This window comes from Lycium barbarum, chromosome 6 (assembly GCF_019175385.1).
Source record: "Lycium barbarum isolate Lr01 chromosome 6, ASM1917538v2, whole genome shotgun sequence".
Taxonomy (NCBI): Eukaryota; Viridiplantae; Streptophyta; class Magnoliopsida; order Solanales; family Solanaceae; genus Lycium; species Lycium barbarum.
Window position 1 is genome coordinate 122,194,446 of NC_083342.1, and position 19,662 is coordinate 122,214,107.

Consider the following 19,662-nt stretch of genomic DNA (forward strand, 5'->3'; position numbering starts at 1 on the left):
GATTGAGCTTCTATGAAATTTAATTTCTGCTAAACGTGCTAAACGAATATAGATCCCCTTTGAGAGGAACCCCATATGGTGTATTACTTCATATTTTAATGTAAGAGCGTTAGATCATGGCAATTAAAGTCATGTATTAAGGGCACGGCAAGGTTGTGATAGATACTTATATGATTTGTTTGTAGAAATAGACAACATAAAATCGGACAAAACTTACATAAATGGTGAAACCGTGAAAGATAATTGACCAAAAACATCTACGACCAATTTGAGTATATGTCACAGTCTCAATCAATTAACAAACAAATCGAACAAGATTTTTTGGGACAATTTTCTGGTTTATTTCGAATTGAAAGCAAAATTACAATTACAAGAAATAACTGAATTGAAAGACTAATAAATTGATATATGGAGCTTGATCTAATGAGCTTCTATGGTTGGGTTCAGATCTGTAACAAGGAAGAAGAAGAGATTGGATGAGAAGAGAAAAGAAAGGAGGTGAGAAATCAGAATAGAGAGGAGAGAATTTGAAATTACCCGTACTGTTCAATGATGAATGCCCAGACGAGTTTGTTGAGACTTATCTAGCTGTCATGATATGGTCCATTGGTTCTCATTAATTGAGATTCAATCTCGACCGTTGGATTGTGATAGTTATTCCCCGTTTCTCTTCGTGGCTTTGAACCTCTACAACTACACTTCCTTTATTCTATATTTATACTCTAACCAGTGAATGTATCCGCGCTTCGCGCGGTCATAAAAGTAAATATTGTTAAATTATGTTGTATTAGGCTAGTAGATAGTCTCATTATCCTGTCTTATTAGTAGTCGCATTATCGTAGTATAATTTCTTGTGTTCTAATTTATGCTATTATCTGTTATTTCCTGTGCTTTGATTATTCTATGTTATCTGTATCACTTGCGTTACTTCATTTCCATATCGCTTTGAATCTCTTAGCCTTATCTGACCTCTTTTTATGTTTTTTATTGAGCCGAGGGTCTTTCGGAAACAGCCGTCCTATCTTGGTAGGAGTAAGGTCTGCGTACACTCTACCCTCCCCAGACCCCACGTTGTGGGATTTCACTGGGTTGTTATTGTTGTATGTTGTATTAGGAATTTCGGGATAGAGAAAAAACTATTAGTAATTATATATGTAGTTTGGAAACAACATTATTAGGTATTGCAAATAATAATATTTATTACTAATTATATTTAGAGACTTTTGGAATATACTAATGAAAAAGATTACTAATTTTATATAGAAGTAATTGTCGCCTTGTCTTGTTCGAATCCAACCAAGTATTGATTTCATAAATAAAATTAAACAACATAAAAATGTGAGTATCATTACTTATATTTAGATGGACTTTAATAAGAAAAGAAAAAAAAATAGAAGGCTTTGGTCTAAGAAGTGCCACTTCAACTCTCCAGAATGAATAAATTCCATCGTGAAAAACAAATTTAAAAAAATATTTTTACTTTTCCTAAAAGCACAATCACTAAATTTTAGTACATAAAGTAATCTTTTGACATCCAATTTCCATTTCTTACCCTTATTTGTATCTTCAATTTTAAAAGAGAACTTCAATAGGCAAATTGGTTAGCGAGTTTATAATTCAAATTTCTTATTACGATTTTTAATATGGGACTCGTTAATATCATTATTACAACTTTCTTAATTTTCTTTTAGCTTCAGTTGAACTTTTTTGGAGAGCATGATTAGTATCCCCCCCCCCCCCCCCCCCCCCCCTTTTTTTTTTTAAACCTTGGTTAAGCACTCCAAGAAAAAAAAAAACCTTAGGAAGCATATATATTTTTGCCAATTATCAGGCTGATCCCCTTCATCTAGGGATTTCTTAAAATGCAATAATAAACTCAAAATTAGAAAAAATGAACAAAAAGATAATGCAACATATTTTGCTAGCAAATAACTGCAATTTCAATAATGCTAATATAAAATGAAAAAGCATAATCTTGTTCATGTAAGAGACCTGCTTACTACTTCACATGTGGATTCAAAACCTATGCATCTAATTTCTCTATCTCGATTGATAATACTCTGTAATATCAGTAATATAACCTGTAAAGTTGAAATTTTGGTTATGCGACCGATCTTCAATCTTTTGGAACACTTCTAATATATAGTTACACAATAGTTTTTGTTGTAGCGCGGGCGCCTTAGAGCAAAGAGAGTTGATCATCATTTGGTAAAATACCAAACATACGAAAGAATTATTTGGATAAACCCAAATTATTTGTTGATTCTTTATTTCTTGCAACAGCTTTATTTAGCATCAAAGACTTTTATCTTCATCCCAATAAAGTTGGAAAAGAACCCACAAAACTCACTCAAAGAGAAAAAGAAAAATAGAAAGATTAACACAAAAGAGGGATCGAGGAGTCACCCAAATCCAAGAGAGGTAGAGCGTCTGAAATTGTTTATTTTTTTGTCTCTTTGTAGTCCAATTCATCAGCCCGCTTTCATAGGCATTGTTATTATCCATATGTCTTCTTGTTTCGCCTGTGATTAAAGATGAGAATTTTGTGAAGAGGAAGAAGTACACAAGCAATAAAAAACGCTAGAAAAAAAAAAAAACATGTAGATACAACAAAAGATAAGGGAAAAATTATCGACATCCCATTATGAACTATAGATCAACCATTTTATTCATCGTTGACACGTAACTATATGAAGGTTATCTTGATCCAAGCAATTAGTCATGTCTTCGTATGAAAAAATGTTGGGCGAAAAGGACATTTAGTCTACTGGTATTGGTGAAAAGTGAAAACATAGGCATGGAGAAGAAAAGATGAGAAAGAACCTAATAGTATATATTAATCCATTAATCCTCCACTATCACATTATTGACATTGATTAACAGTAAATAAAGCTTCAATATATCATCAGTTATCAGTTCTTATGCATTCTCTTACTAATAGTTATTGATCTTTCATTTCCTAAACGTTTTTTTGCATTTACTTTAGTAATTGAGGAGATTATCTTTGAGAATTATTTAATGATATAAATATAAAATAGTATACATTTACAATTATGACGTAGAGGACTAAATGTGCTCCTCATTTAGTTATGCAATTATCTCTTCCTCATTTAATAATATAATTATTTAGCCACTTTTAGATTTTTAAAAATAATTTAAATAAAAGTATTTGGGAAAAAAGGTAAAAAGATCACAAAAAAGATAAATAGCAATGATGGTCATAGAGAGGTGTCATATCATCTTGTCTATGCCTAGCTTTATTATATATATATATATATATATATATATATATATATATATATATAGATTCTCTAAGACATGACGTACCCTTCCTCTTTAAATAATCCTTGTCCTCAAGGATTAGCATCGAAATCTGGAAACTTGGCCTTGATGAAATCATAATCCTCTCATGTAGCATCTTTAGGAGGTAAATTAGACCAATGAATGAGTACCTTAACAGCAGCAACATTGCCCCTTCTCACAAGTTGTCTTTGTAATATAGCAACTGGTTTCACTAGAAATTGGCCTTCTGCGCCGATCATATGCAGAACTGACTGTACAACTGCTCTAGTGCCAACTTTCTTCTTTAATAATGAAACATGAAAAACAGGATAGACCTTGGAAGCGGGGGGTAACAACAACTTATAAGCAACTGATCCCACTCCATTGAGGACCTGATAAGGCCCATAGTATTTAGAGCTAAGTTTCAAATTTTTTCTGAGGGCAATGGAAGTTTGTCTATAGGGTTAGAGCTTTAAGTATACCATGTCACCAGCTTGAACTCTCTTTCTGTTCTCGTGAGATCAGCATACAATTTCATCCTCTCCTGAGCTTTGAGTAGATTGTCTTTGAGTAGTTGCTGCATTTGTTGCCTTTGCATAAGCACATCAATAGCAGCTGGGAAGGTGGACTCCAAAAAGGGACCCATGGATAGTTGTGGAGGAGCAAAACCATACAATGCTTCAAATAGGCTGCACTTCAAGCTGCTGTGAAAATTAGTGTTGTACCACCATTCTGCATAATGCAACCAATTTTTCCGTTGGTTGGGTTTGTGAATAGCCATACGCCTCAAGTAGTTTTCAATGCATCTGTTCACCCTCTCAGTCTGACCATCAGTCTGAGGGTGATTAGCTAAACTATAGAGTAGTTCAGTCCCATTGAGCTTAAACAATGCCTGCCAAAAATTGCTGAGAAAAATTCTGTCTCTGTCTGAGCCAATGGACTCAGGAGTATCATGTAAGGTGTGAACTCCCTTCCAAAATTTATTAGCTATATCTACAGCAGTGAAGGGATGAGTATATGCCATGAAATGAGCAGCCTTAGTAATTCTGTCCACTATCACAAAAATGACCTCTTTACATTTAGACTTAGGTAATCCTTCAATGAAATCTATGGAGATGTGTCTCAAAGCTTGATCAGGGATGGGAAGTGGTTGCTACAGTCCAGGATATGAGACATTCTCATCTTTACTCTTCTGGAAAATATCACACTCAGCCACTTATTGGATGACCATCTGTTTCATAAGAGGCTAATAAAACAATTGAGCTATCCTCAGATTGCCTGACTCAGGTATGGCATGCATCACAATTTTATTGCCCTTTCTCCCAATTGTAATGCACCTCTTCTCATGATCAAATTTGATTAGATTATATTTCTTCATCCAATCATTGCCCAACACCATATCACATCCTCCCAACTGAATAATCCTCAAGTCTTCCTGAAATAACTTATTTTGCATTTTCTAGCTGAAACCTGCACAACTGACATTGCACATGACATAATTTCTATCAGCAACAGTCACCCTCATGGGTGGACTATAAACTGGCACATAACCAGTTTCTTTCATTGCTTGTTCATCAATGAAACTATGGGTGTTGCCAGAATCTATAAATACTGCTAGACTTTTGTTCTTGCTTTTGCCTATGATTTCAGTTACATGAGGATTCCTGTTTGGATCTCAGGCTGATCCACTACAGCTTCAGGACTGTCATCAGTCTCTCCAACCAAGCAATTAAGTTGCTTATTCTTACATTGATGTCCAGGTGCATACTTCTCCCCACATCTGAAACATAAGTGATTAGCTTTTCTGTACTCATAAATTTCGGGACTTAGTCTATAAGTTTCAGTTCTCTTATATAGCATGGGTGAAACTCTTTGAGCTGCTATCACCCTAGTGTTAGAGTAAGGTTTCGCGGGTGTTTTATCCCTCTAACTTGCAGCTTCAATGACCTTCTCTTGCATTCTAGCTTGTTCTATTGCACTACTCAAGGTGGTTGGTTTTAACAGCTTGACACCAAACTTAATCTCTTACTTGAGAGCACCCACAAAACTAGACAAGAAATGTGCCTTTTTCTAAAACAGGATTTCTGATGAGCATGTGGGCTTTGAGATCCTAAAATTTGCCTAGAAATTTATCTACTGGTCTAGTCTGTTCAGGTTTGTTAAACTCTTCTACAACATCCTCCATTAATTTTTCACCAAACCTATTACACAGTTCCTCTTTAAATTCAGCCCAAGTCATAACTTCCTAATTAAGGTTAAGGAATTGAACCACACCTCAACCAATCATTCAAATAAAGAGCAGCAGCTTCAACCTTAGATTCTTCGGCAGTTCTATACAAGTTGAATTACCTCTCATATTTTCGAAGCCATACCTTAAGTTCCTTACCTTCGAAACCAAGTAGTTCCCACTTAGGAGGTGGAGTTGGGAATCCTGCTTACCTATTTGGTCTTGCATTAGCTGCTGGAATAGGAAGCAACCATCCTCCTCCATTTGGATTTGGTGGTGGTCGTTCTAAGGCAGTCAATCGATTCAAAATTAGTTCTAAGGTTCCTTGAATACCTAACTGTGTTTGCTGTAAGGTTTGTTGCCCAGCATTTAACTCAGCTAGCATCTCATCATGTCTATTAAGCCTTGCGTCCATAGTTTGCACTCTAGTGCCATCCGCCATTGTTAAAGCCACAGGTTGCAGGTTCGTGAGTTCTGATACCAATTGTCACAGTCTCAATCAATTAACAAACAAATCAAACAAGTTTTTTCGGACAATTTTCTAGTTTATTTCAAATTGAAAGCAAAATTGTAATTACAACTAATAACTGAATTGAAAGACTAATAAACTGATATATGGAGCTTGTTCTAACGAGCTTCTATGGTTGGGTTCAGATATGTAACAAGGAAGAAAAGGAGATTGGATGAGAAGAGAAAAGAAAGGAGACAAGAAATCACAATAAAGAGGAGAGAATAGGGAATTGCCTATGTTGTTGAGTTTATAACAAACTTGTCCAGCTGGCATGATCTGGTCCATTGGTTCTCTTTAATTGAGATTCAATCTCCACTGTTGGATTGTGATAGTTATTCCATGTTTCTCTTCGCAGCTTCGAACCTCTATAGCTACACTTCATTTATTGTATATTTATACTATAATTCTCCAAGGCATGATAGTATATGATAATTTTCCTTCTTGTTAGAGTCCATAGGACAATAGTCTGTAAAAGATGGCGTAAAAAAAAAAAAAAAAAAAAAGGCGAAGACGAAGAAGATGATGAATTAGTAAATGTCGGGGTTGACAAGGGGCGTCAAAATGAAACTGGCTAAATCTCTCTCAATCATCTTGGTCAGAACTTGTATGCAAAACTCATTCGAAGTGCTAAAGGATTTGCAACTTTTTTCTCATCTAGAACACCAATAACCAATATTCTGTAATCAAGAAAACAGGTTTTGTTGATTTCCAGACCCATTAAGCTTTGAGTTCGGTTTCAAAACCAAACACCACTCTTAAGTATATACTAACATTCATGCCATCATAGTCTGGTACCACAAATACTGACTATGATCTTAACACTAGATTACGTGGTGGTAAACAGCTAATCTTGGGCAACATTAACCACATACCATGAATTCAACCATAAAAATATCCTGTACTTCACACAAAAAGCCAACCAAAAAGAACACTCCTTTGTAACACGATGTTGAAAGTTCAAATGAAAATTAAGAAAAACAAACTAAACCATTACACTTTCAGACAATTCAAAAAGCCTTTGTGCCAGACCAAAAACCCTGACCCTTGGCAACAAGTAAATCCAATTACATAGTCTAATATTGTGATCCACGAATGAAGAGACCTATAAAACAAAACAGACTCGCTATAATCTTCTAACCAAACTTGAATCCACCTGCAGGAACATTAGGCTGGCTGTTTCCGAATTGGAAACCTTGCTGATTCCCGTCAACACCATCAGGGAGATTTTGCTCTTCATCTTCTTCAGCCCAGTATTTCTCCAAGATCTTTACAGCTTTCTCATAAATCTCGTTGTTGTCGTGAGTTTGGAGATTCTCAATCTTATCCAATCCATCACATTCATCTATCATTTGTGCATACAGATTGACTCCACCATTCACGCCGGCTTCTTTGTCCACCTCGCCCACCTTCAGTATATTCTCGAGCCCCTCCAAGCATACTGTAACGATTCTGGGATCGGGGCAAATTAGGAGATCACATAGTGGCTTAATGCAACCTTGACTTGCCAAGAATCTGCAATAGGATAAACAACAGATCCATTTACAAAAACTGAAATGTTCACCATCTTTCCACAGTTGCACAGTACTTCACAATTGCTCATTCAAAAACCTAAGAGCTATTCCCTTAAAAGGTTTAAAAGCTCTTTCCAGAAGTATTGGAAATCCTCCAGCATGTCAAGATGATAAGTAGACCAGCACTCATTAATTATCAGTTTATGTTTCAAAACCAAGAGCTTTACCTATTTTATCATAAGATAACACTCCAATAGAATGTCTATAAGAGTGTCTGATCATTTATCAAATAAGAAGAAAATCTGCTGTTAGTTTTGCTCAAGCTTCAAGAATAGTTATTTACTAACTACCTCATTAAAAATCATATCGGTTCGGTTACAAGAAGAGTATGACCCGATCATAAGAGATATCAGACAAACAGCAGAATTAAAGGACTCAGAGAGATTATACAGCCAAAGAACAAACCTAATCTGGTCATTGGATCCTCCAGAGGTAGCATTTGAGATAGCCCATGCTGCCTCCTTCTTAATGTCAAATTCTGCATTTTGCAATAGGTGTACCAAGGGAAGAATAATATTCGCCTCAATAACAGCCTGTTTAAAAGAAAATAAACAAGTGCAAGTGCATTAGTAGCAAGAGTAATAAAGGAAAAGAATATTTTGAAATTCCTGAATCAATTCATTTCATCGTTGAAAGGGAAAATGGAAAGCAAAAAAATCGGCAAAAAAGTTGACAAAAAGGAAGCGAGCTTCTCTTGAAATAACTTCGTAGTACAAAAATATCTTCCCATCGCATAACACTCCGGTGGCACTTTTTCATTTCAACAATCATATTCTAATCATGTGCTACATTTTCATTTATCATATCATTCTCTGGAAAGTCAAGCCTAAATATCTACTTGTGTATATTTATGTAGCACAATCCTGTTTAGTCTCACCCAGTTTCACTCTTTTTATGATACCTAAACTTGCAGCGCAGATATTGCTTCTTCTTATCCAAATACCTTATTGTCTAACGTGCTTCTTAGTAGTTTAAGCTTTTTGGTTGATACTCCCACTATACTACGAGACCTCATCCTGTGTACTGTTAGTTAGCTCATTCATATTTAGGATAAACAAAGACAGGTCCACTGCGGATCCTTGGTGTAAAGCCATTATTGCGGAAACTTTTGTTGTATATCCTACGATTATTCTAACGCTTGTAATAGTTCCCTCATACGTATCCTCTCTTTTTTTCACAAGGAAAATTAGTTCCTTTGTACATATCCTTAAATAATAATTACCTTGTCCAAATAATTATTATTTATGCTTATGTTTAGTTTTCTCGCATTACATATATTTTTTTTAACTCTCAAGAAACGCATCATGATCATAATATGCCTATTTACTATAGTTTAAAAACCTTTCTTCTCTTCTCTCTCCTCTCCCCCTCTACCCTCAACGGTAACATTGCCTCTCCCCCCCCCCCCCCCACCCCACCTGCCACCACGTCCGGCGACCAGGTAACTCCGGCGATCAGGTAACGCTGGCCACTTTTCCGGCCAAGTTTACTTTTTCTCCTTCCCTTTTCTTCATCTCCTATTCTTCTTCTCTTCTCCTTTTTTTCCCCTTTTCTCTCCTTTTTTCTTTCCTAGCTGCTGTTGGCGCTGCAAGAACTCAGTCGCGCCATCGCCGGAGAATTTTCCGGCAGCCCCCTCTTTTTCCCTACTGTTTTTTTTTTTTTCTTTTCCTGTTCATTTTTTTTTTCTTTCGCCCCCCTCTTCTCTTCTCCTGTTCCAGCCAGGTATTTGGGAACAGTAATTCAACAGTGAACAGTAACTCGGACGTTGAACAGTGTTTTCCGGCGGCGACCAGGTTCAGTTCAACTGGAGTTGGTACCTCCGGTTGCTATATCCATTATTTGTCCATACATTCGTAGTAACATTTTGCTAACTTTAGACTTTTGAATTTATTAGTTCATACTCTTTCTTGTGGCTTTGCTTAGTGATGGTAGACTAGGGTCATGTTCTCGTTCGGGGACGGGGGCGAGGGTTAGGAGGGGTAAGTGGGTTAAAGGAGCGTCTAGGTTGAGAGTAGGTTCTTGGAACATTGGGGCGTTAACGGGAAAGTCCATAGAGCTAGTTAAGAAGCTAGTTAAGATTCTTAAGAAGAGGAACATTAATATAGCTTGTATCCAAGAGACCAAATGGGTAGGTCCTAAAGCTAAGGAGGTAGACGGGTATAAGCTATGGTTCTCTGGTAGGTCGAAGTATAGAAATGGGGTGGGCATTTTAGTGGATAGTGAATTAAGGGATTATTAGTGCATATGCGCCGCAAGCGGGCTTAGGCGAGGAGGAGAAGAGGCGCTTTTGGGAGGATTTGGACGAGTTAGTGGGAGGCATACCGCCTACTGAGAAGCTATTCGTGGGAGGCGATTTCAATGGACACATCGGGCCTATTTCGGGAGGTTATGATGATGTGCATGGAGGCTTTGGCTTCGGGGACAGAAATGGAGGAGGAGTCTCACTTTTGGATTTTGCAAGAGCTTTTGGGTTGGTGATAGCCAATTCGAGTTTTCCAAAGAAGGAGGAACACTTGGTAACCTTCCGTAGTTCGGTGGCTAAAACTCAGATAGACTTTTTACTCCTTCGGAAGGATGATAAAGGTCTGTGCAAAGATTGTAAGGTCATTCCGAGCGACTATCTTACAACCCGACATAAGCTCTTGGTGATGAATTTAGGGATCAAGAGGACGAGGAAGAAGAGGGTCGTGGACGACCGACCTAGGATCAGATGGGGTAGTTTGACCACGATTAGTGCACTGGAGATGGGAGAGAAATTGAAGGATATGGGGGCCTGGGATAGTAGTGGGGATGCGATCAGTATGTGGGACAAGACGGCTAGTTACATTAGGGTGGTAGCAAGGGAAGTGTTTGGGGTCTCGACACTCCACCCTCCCCAGACCCCACGATGTGGGATTTCACTGGGTTGTTGTTGTTGTTGTCTCAAGAAACGCATCATACGGTGAGCCTATTTGCATCAAAGAGAGCAAGATAAAATAAAGGAAATTGCAATAACTACAAACAGGAGCTCCCTGTGTCCAGGCAAAACCTAGAAAAGAAAGGAAAAAGTGCATGCACATTGAAGCCGTTAACCTGTTTCCCGTGAAAATAACATCAGTATTCAGTAAAAATCAAAACTAAGCTGCAGGTGTACAAGAAAAGCACGCAATGACGGAAAAAATTCACAGAAATACCATATGTTGTAGTAATTAAGGACTCTCTTCTTTCTTCTGTGCCTTTATAACAGTGGTACATTAAATTCATCATAAATAAATGTGTTATATTAAATATTATGCTAATATGTGACCCCCATTAAATCACCACGAGAAGAGGAAAGTGCAATAACAAAACCACCCCAACTCAATGCCCTACAGACCCTCAGAAAAGGTAAGGGACAAACACAGGTGTAAAGCATAGTCTGTAAACTACTTCTGGAAGGTCCTTGAATAAAAATATGGAACTATATTTTAAACAAAACAGAACTACCTGACAGAGCAAAAACTCACGACTATGTCTAGCATCTACAAGACGATAACGCGGAGCTTGAAAGCCAGGGTGGAAACAAGAGAGGATGAGCAAGGCAATAGTTAGCATTATCAGAGTACTTTCTCAATCCCAAAAGATTTTAGGTACTTAGCTTCTGTTCAAACAGCTTAAAAACAGCATTTGATGTAGTATTGCTATGTATAGACCTTATTTCCACTTTAGATAACAAAACAGTAGTTTATGGGATTTAATGAGCCAAAAAAGTGCAAACTACTCCATGTAGAAATATGACCTGGCAGCAGACTAATAAAATCAGAAGCACTTAAGTGGAATGGAGATATACCTGTATTTGGGCTCTGTTTCCAGCAGTGATGTTAGAGATAGTCCAACATGCTTCCTTCTTGATGCTTTTCTTGTGATTTTGAGTTAACAATTGATACAGACATGGCAAGACTTGGTTGTCAATCACATACTGAAATATGAATACCAGTAAGTCATGTGAAAATAGAGCAAAAGTAAGCAAAGAGAAGAACACTTAAATCCATATCCATGTAGCAGCAGAGGTGATATTAGCAGAATTTTCCAATCTTTCTGATTATAAAGATTATATACACAAGTTTATCCTGAAAGACAAAGTGCATAATAAATTTCTTGCGATACGTTACTTAGAACTTTTGTTTTGCTCAATAAACAAATTCGCATGATGTTAAACATGGATAACATAATAACTGCATAACAATTTTCATATCATTTTGATTTTTGATGTGGAGATAGAGTGACCTGAAAGGCAAAGTGCAAAGATAACTTGAACACTATAAAGGTAATACTACAGCATTGATTCGGACAGAGGATGACGTCGCAGTACCTGTGTTTGAGCATCATCACCAGTAACAATATTTCCCGCGGTACGGAGAGCAGGTATGAGAACAGTAGGCGATGGATGACTTCATAGGACGAGGAGGGGAAAAGGCAAGGTTAGCATCAAATCAGCTGGATTTTTATAAAAATTCCAAGTATAAAGTTGGATGTCAAGAGCAATCTCCAACCCCCTAGACGCATAGATGCTGACTAATTTAAAGCAAAACAATGATTGTAGAAATATTTGGAACTTACAGAAGAAGCTCCACTAGTCGTGGACAGACACCTGCCTCGATTACAGCCTGAATCTTATCATTTGGGCCATCAGATAAATAAGAAAGAGCCCAGCAAGCATCTGTCAAGACTTCTTCATCATTCGTGTGGATAAGTTGTTGAAGAACGGGCAATGCAGGTTTGACCTATAACATAAACTGTCAGCCAATTATTTCTGAAATAAATCTTTAACTATCTAGACAGATTCGGAAACAGCACAATAAATAAGACACAAAAATGTGCTCATTAAAAAGGAAGCATAATTTAAGCCCACTTACTGCCTCAAATGGTGTTGGTGGTTTGCCTCGACAAAAGTTAGAAAGAGTCCATGTTGCATTTCTTAGCATTGAAAGCTTTGACTGTTCATTCAACTGAGCTAGCAATGGCATCAACGCACCCTGATTTAGAACAAGATCTCTACAACTTGGGGAATCACCAGCAACATTGCCCAAAGCCCAGACTGCCTGTTTGGTAAATTGGTGTCAAGACAGAATTGTTGTCAGAATTTTTAGAAAGAACCAACAATTATTAAAAACAACTGTTTACTTTGTTAAAGGGACATGCACTTTTTTTAGAATTTGGACACAAAATTCTTTGAAGAAAACACAGGATCACCAACACAAATAGCAGAAGCAAAATCTGGAAAACTTTCAGACCTCCTATACCGCTAGGCTCTCACTTAATATTAAACTCCCCGACAATGGCACTATACAACTCATTAATCCCTTAACAAAGTGCAAAATGCATCCCGCAGTTATCTACTTGGAAATTTAAACTTAGTTAGCCAAATTATTATCTTTTGTTTCACATTTTCATTGCTTTTTCGTCTCTACATCCAATTGCACATCAAGAAAAAAAATGTTATTCCTTTAATTATTTCTACATGATTCTGCTATTTTAAGCAAAATCAAATTTTAACTTATGGAATAATTGTTTTCCTTATCAAGGTTTCTTGACGTATATTGACTTTAATTTAAAGCTCACGAACACTGCATTATGTTTTAGGTTACGTAGCAAATTGCAAAGTCGTTCCTATTCCACATACCGAAGATATTTGTGCAACAGGTGACATAGTTTAAACTCTAACACTCACTAGGAAACTATTGAAATTCACGTCCAACAATCGGGTGCATAAATAAAAATAAATTCAAATAATGAAACAAGATTACCTGTTCACGGACATCATCACTGGCTGAGCTAAGAAGTTGTACAAACATAGGAACAGCTCCATGGTCAATCACAACACGAGTATGTTCTGATGTCCCAGATGCAACATTTGTCAACGCCCAGGCAGCTTCAAACTTCAGACATAGTAAAGATCAAGGCCAATTCAGGATGGTTGCTGCATCTTGAGTAAAGGCAACCTAACAGGAAAAGAAGGAAGAATAGGTAACACTCACTTGAAGCTGAGGTAGGTCATGCCGACCAAGGAATTCTACGAATCGAGGGATAACTCCAGCTTTAATTACCTCATCAATTGGAGGGCTGCGCTCTACAGTAAACAAAACTATAGTCAGCAGAAAATAATTTAAGAAAGCTAGATCCGAAAATGACGGAACAAATGAATACCAATCGACAAAAGCTTCCTAAAATGTGTAGTTGCTTCGATTTGCACTGCGGGATCTTCTGACCATACTCCTTGGACCATAACAGGAATACTTTCCAGCTGTTAGAAAACACAAAAAGATATTAGAAGTGGCCCTTAATTATAGTAAAAGTTTTGGCAAAGGAAAGGATTAGAGTGTCATCTTTAATCTCTCAAATAAACTCCCACTTGTCCTTATTCTAAATGTTTGACAGTTCCATAATAAATAAATAAATCTGTAAACCTTTGCCGTGTTCAAGAATCCACGTCCGTCAAGTATTTTTTTGGAAAATGAAATCCACGTCCGTCAAGCATTCATAGCATGATATGATATTTCCTTCTAAACTAATTCTACCTTCACAGAAGGAGGAAAAGGTTAAACGCTTTAACCTCTTCGCAATAGTACGGAGCGGAGGAACTTACTTATTTCCGTTCTTCTTAATTTCAAGAAGAAAACTTGTTAAATTTTACATTTGTGTTTGTGCTTATGCTAGCATCATTCATATTTTGTTCTCATGTCTTTCTACAATTCCTCAGTTCTGTTTCCTCATTATGCGACTATTACTGAAATTTGAAGCCAAGTTTCTATTGAAATTCATGTCTGTAACGATATTATGTGACTCTATTAATATTATGCTGAAAATTGAAGCTAATATTCTACACTAATTCTTAGTGTTTCTACCATATTGTATGTTCAGATTGTAAGTCCTTGACCTTTCTTAAGTTAAAAACGGTATTTTAAAGCGAAAAGCACCAAAAACGACAAGGTTCACGAGGCTGGAAGCAAAAAGCAAAAAGTATAGTGCACCCTTCTTTGAAGTGACGTGTACAATTCAGAAAAAGTTAAAAAAAAAGACCAAACCGTAAATTTAGTAGTATAATAATCAAATTGCAAATGAAATAATTAATTTCAGCATCCATTGTACAATAGAACACATATTAATCCAACTCCTCAAAGTTGAGATTCAAAGAACCGACTGCCTATAGTTTGGAACTCTTTGCTCGTCATTGTTTGAAAGGTACACTTCTCTGAAGCGCAATAACCTCTCGCTTTGTATCACTTTAAGCAGCGAAGGCATGGCTTTTAACAAAAATGTAATCACTTGGTCAAGTTTAATGAATTTCTGAATATAAAGAGTATCTTAATTCTGTTACAAAAACTTTCACATTTTCTAACCCAGATGACATTTATTTTGAAGAAGCATGCACCTCGTTTGAAGTGTGCGCTTCATTTCTCATCAAAGACAATAATATTATCAAACTGAGTTTTGCTTTTCGGTTTTCATCACACGAGCACGATTATCAAAACATTTCATTCCAGAAAGAATAGGTTACTGATGATATGTTACCAAATGGACACTCTCGTTGCATGGAGCCTCATAAGGTAAGAGTTCCTTTTGGGTCTTGACATAAGTCCAGCTAATTATTTCCCCAGATCAATTATGGTTCATTAAATAATTAAAGATATATAAACCTGATATAAATAATGACAGACACATTAATCCATGATTTCAACTTGTCTTTTTCACACTTGTTAAAAATGCCATATACACAGAAAGATGTGAAAGAAAGGGCTAAAAACAAGAACTCAATTGGACAAACGAAGTTAGCTGACTTAGCTCTAATTATGATTATCTGAGATTACAAAGGACTTACTGAGTAATTTTGTTGATTTGTTTAAAATTGCCGTGGCACGCCATTTGTAAAGTATGGGTTTCCTTTTTAACTCTTTCTAAATTCTAAGTCTTCCCAGTGCTCCATTCCAACCTCACCGCTACTAATTAACCTACTCGGTCAACCACTCCCTCAATTTGATCAGCATATTGAAATTTGGCAAATAGTTTAATATTTCTATAGCTTATCAATTGGTATTTTTCTCAAATTTGAATTGGAATGAAGTTCAAACTTCTTAACATTTTAATATTTAAAATGAGAAATTTTATAGTTACTGCTCCTGCTAGCATAGCTTATTCCAATAGTGGTTTCTTCCCCCTATTTTTGTTGATGATTATTAGCTCTACTTATGATTATCAAGTTTTTCTTATATTGGACCTTATATTTGTGTTGAATGAAATTATGACATAATAAAAGAATCTTAATCAATGATATTGTCTCTAATTCAATTTGTTTTGTTATTCTTTATTTATCGTAGTCAAACGCGCACTGCGGCCACTAATACTAGTTTCTAATAAATCAAGAGATAATTTCATTGATTTCATACTAGGATGGTGCATAACTATGTACAAGCGATCGAGTGTGGTATCCACCATATATCACTGTCCTAATAACCTATACATACAAGCATTCTCTCTTTACACCAAAAAGAATCAAGCTTTTCATTTATATAAATTAGCCAAATTTGTTAAGTATAAGATTATAAGGAGTTCATTTGTTGATCCCACTGGTAATCAATGGCTGCACAGCTTTAAAAAAGTATCGTAACGGAGCAAATCCGTACATTATTCTCTGCAGTGCCAAAAAAGATATAATCAAAGTCCAAATATCTGGCGTTTCTCACTTGTTGCTAAAACATATACAAGCAATTAATCACGATCTCAATAAGAACGCACAAATAAAAGGTAGACTATTAAGTGTAGTCAACTTCAGCAACAACAAAATAAATAAAAAATCAGAGTTCCATTAATTCACCTCGATCAGTAAATTCAAATACCCAATCCGTAAATAGTCGAAAGATAAAAGCAAAAGTACAAACTTTTTGTCCAGTTTCAAAGAAATCGACCAATCAAATCAATAATCAATCACCTATCGCTAATCTCTAAGATAAAAACTTTTAGACACTCCGCGCTATCCACCATATAACAGTCCAAATAACTTATATATATACTAGCATTCTATCTTTACACCAAAAAGAATCAAGTTTTTCATTTATATTAGTAATTAGTCAAATTTGTTAAGTATAAGATTTTAAGAGTTCATTTGTTGATCCCAGTTGTAATCAAGGGCTGCACAGCTTTAAAAAGGTATTGTGATGGAGCAAATCCGCACATAATTCTCTGCCACACCAAAAAAATATATATTCAAAGTCCAAATATTTGGCGTTTCTTGCTTATAGCTAAAATATTTCCAAGCAATTAATCACGATCTCAATAATAACACATAAATTAAAGGTGGACTATTAAGTGGAGTCAACTTCAGCAACAACAGAATAAAAAATCCAGGTTCCATTATATTCAAAATACCCAACCCCTAAATAGCCGAAAAATAAAATAAAAGCAAAAAGACACAAACTTTTTGTCCAATTTCAAAGTAATTGACCAATCAAATCAATAATCAACCACCCATCGCTAATCGCTAAAATCATAACTTTTAGACACTCTGTGGCATCCACCATATAACACTGTCCTAATAACCTATACATACTAGCATTCTCTCTTTGCACCAAAAAGAATCAAGATTTTCATTTATATTAGCAATTAGTCAAATTTGTTAAGTATAAGATTATAAGAAGTTCATTTGTTGATCCCACAGGAATCAAGGGATGCACGGCTTTAAAAAAGTATCATATGGGAGCAAATCCGCACATAATTCTCTGCCGCGCCAAAAAAGATATAATCAAAGTCTAAATATCTAGCGTCTCTTACTTATCGCTAAAATATTTCCAAGCAATTAATCAGGATCTCAATAATAACACATCTAGTAAGTGGATTCAACTTAAGCAACATCAAAATAAAAAAAAAAATCAGAATTCCATTAATTCACCTCAATCAGTAAATTCAAAATACCCAACCCTTAATTAGTCAAAATATAAACACAAAAGTACAAACTTTTTATCCAGAAAGTAATCAACCAATCAAATCAAGAATCACCCCATCACTAAAGATCAAAACTTTACCTACTCGGTGGCATCAATAACAAGATCAGTTAAACATAAAACACAAAAGGGTGTATAAAAATCATTATCAAGACTTCAAAAATTACAAAGAATTATACCCTTTTTTCAATAGCAGCAGGTGTTTGAGCAGCATCAGGTAATTGTTGAGACTGAAGAAGAAGACCTTCTCTACGCTTCTTAAGTAGATTATCCTCACGTTTATTCTTTCTGATCTCAACCAAATTGTCTTCTCTTCTTCTACGGGCTTCATCTGCATCAACCCCAATTTTGTAAGATTTCTTACGAACTTCAGTGCGAGTGTTGGGTCTAAGCGACATTTTGTGAAAATTGAGGGGTGAGATTGAAGAATGTCTCTTCTCTCTCTCACACAAAGTGTAGAAGAAAATTAAGGAAACTGGAGACTGAGATTGAGAGAAGAGGAATTTTTTTTTTGAGGGGTGAGATTTGAAGAATAAAAAAGGAGGAAGGGAAAGTAGGGGGGGGGGGGGGGGGGGGGGGGGGGGGGGCCAGTAGGAATGGGCTGTGAGTTTTCTCACTCTTGTTTTTGCTTTTAAGACACGTTATGGAAAATAATACAAAGGGGTCTTTTTGTTAAAGACTTATGACTCACTAGTTTTCTATTATATTAAAAATCAGGAAAAACAAGAAATTGTGGTTATAGTGAAGGGGAAATGAGGGAAGTAAAATGTGAATAGATTGAAGTGTGTCATACGAATACATTCTGCAAAGCAAAATATTTGTATTTGCATGCATGAATGGTATGTTCGGTTAAGGAGGAAAACAATTTTTAGTTGATGTTTTTTAATTATCTCATGTTTGGTGGGTTAAATTTTTTAAAAAATATTATTTTTCCTTAAAACTGAAAAAAATAGATCCAATGGAAATAGGAAAAACGAGTCTACAAGCAACATTTCATATTAATTGTCTCTTCCCTACCCTCGAACTCACACCACTCTCCACACCCACCCCACGACCCCATTGGCGGGTTGCTTTCTTTTGAAAAGATTTCACCCTTTCCGGCTTCTCCTACATGCTTCAATTGCCGATGCCCTGATTCTGAGTCTTCATCGAGTTATAAGAAAGGGAACCCTTTTAGACAATGGATATAGACCTATCCACCCACCACCCACTACCCCTACCCTCCAACCCACCACCCACCACCCCTTACCCCTTCACCTGACTACCCATCACCCACAACTAGGGCTGGGCGTTCGGTATTCGGTTCGGTAATTGAAAGTATATACCAAATACCGAACTTTCAAACTTCGGTTCAATAATTCGGGAATCGGTAAATCAAATTTCTGTTCGGTACGGTATTCGGTAATACCATTTTTTTGCAGCAAAGTGCATTGGCAACCAAATAAGATCCGCTTAAATAAGACTGCGAAGTGAAGATTGGACATCAAATTGATTTAAGGCTTCAACAGTCCATAAACCAACAATAGCTTCAACATTATTTCTAGCTTTCTTTCCGCAAGATTGGACATCAAATTGATTTAAGGCTGAAACAATATGATCAATGATAAATATTTGACACATAGAAGGTATTGTAGAAGTGAAATGAAATGACAATATACTATGCAGTTTATAAAGAATTCACAGAATATGAAAAGATTGTGAAACGAATGGACTTGAAATGTTTGGGCTGCTGGACTTGAAATGTTTGGGCTGGACTACTGGACCTGAAATGTTTTAGCCCTTTACTCCTTTAGGCTGTACACATATTGGTATTAATTTCGGTATTCGGTATTTACCGAATTACCGAACTGTATAATTATAAATACCGAATACCGAAATCGAAATATTAAATTTTATATTTTAGTACCGAATACCGAAATAGCCGATTCGGTTTGGTAATTCGGTTTTCGGTATTTTATGCCCAGCCCTACCCACAACCCCTCACCCCATCATCCACTAAGAATATTTTTTTTCTATTTTTTATAATTTTTTTATAAAAGTAAAATAAAATATAGTATAAAATAGAAATTTGGGGGTGTGAGGGTTGGTATGAGTTTGGGTAGAGGTGGGGATGCTTGG

At 36.2% G+C, this 19,662-nt stretch overlaps 1 protein-coding gene across 1 annotated transcript; it reads right to left on the reverse strand.

Annotated features, from left to right (window-relative positions):
* Nucleotides 1-6,870: 6,870 nt before the first annotated feature.
* On the reverse strand, nucleotides 6,871-18,094 carry LOC132598462 (importin subunit alpha-4). Its single transcript, XM_060311332.1, has 10 exons — nucleotides 17,724-18,094; nucleotides 13,757-13,853; nucleotides 13,588-13,679; nucleotides 13,357-13,488; nucleotides 12,466-12,651; nucleotides 12,170-12,333; nucleotides 11,922-12,000; nucleotides 11,400-11,528; nucleotides 7,997-8,124; nucleotides 6,871-7,532 (listed from the first exon to the last, which is right to left on the reverse strand). Exons 1-10 carry the CDS (start codon nucleotides 17,940-17,942, stop codon nucleotides 7,154-7,156), a joined length of 1,605 nt encoding a protein of 534 aa, XP_060167315.1. The 5' UTR covers nucleotides 17,943-18,094; the 3' UTR covers nucleotides 6,871-7,153.
* Between the last annotated feature and the right edge of the window lie 1,568 nt (nucleotides 18,095-19,662).

What these genes read in the sequence shown, in the direction of transcription:
- LOC132598462 (XM_060311332.1), bottom strand. Translation starts at nt 17,942, where the DNA reads ATGTCGCTTAGACCCAACACTCGCACTGAAGTTCGTAAGAAATCTTAC. An exon ending in ATGACCTACCTCAGCTTCAA is followed by an intron (nt 13,489 to 13,587) that starts GTGAGTGTTACC and finishes CTATGTCTGAAG; the next exon opens with TTTGAAGCTGCCTGGGCGTT. An exon ending in GAAACAGAGCCCAAATACAG is followed by an intron (nt 8,125 to 11,399) that starts GTATATCTCCAT and finishes TCTTTTAAACAG; the next exon opens with GCTGTTATTGAGGCGAATAT.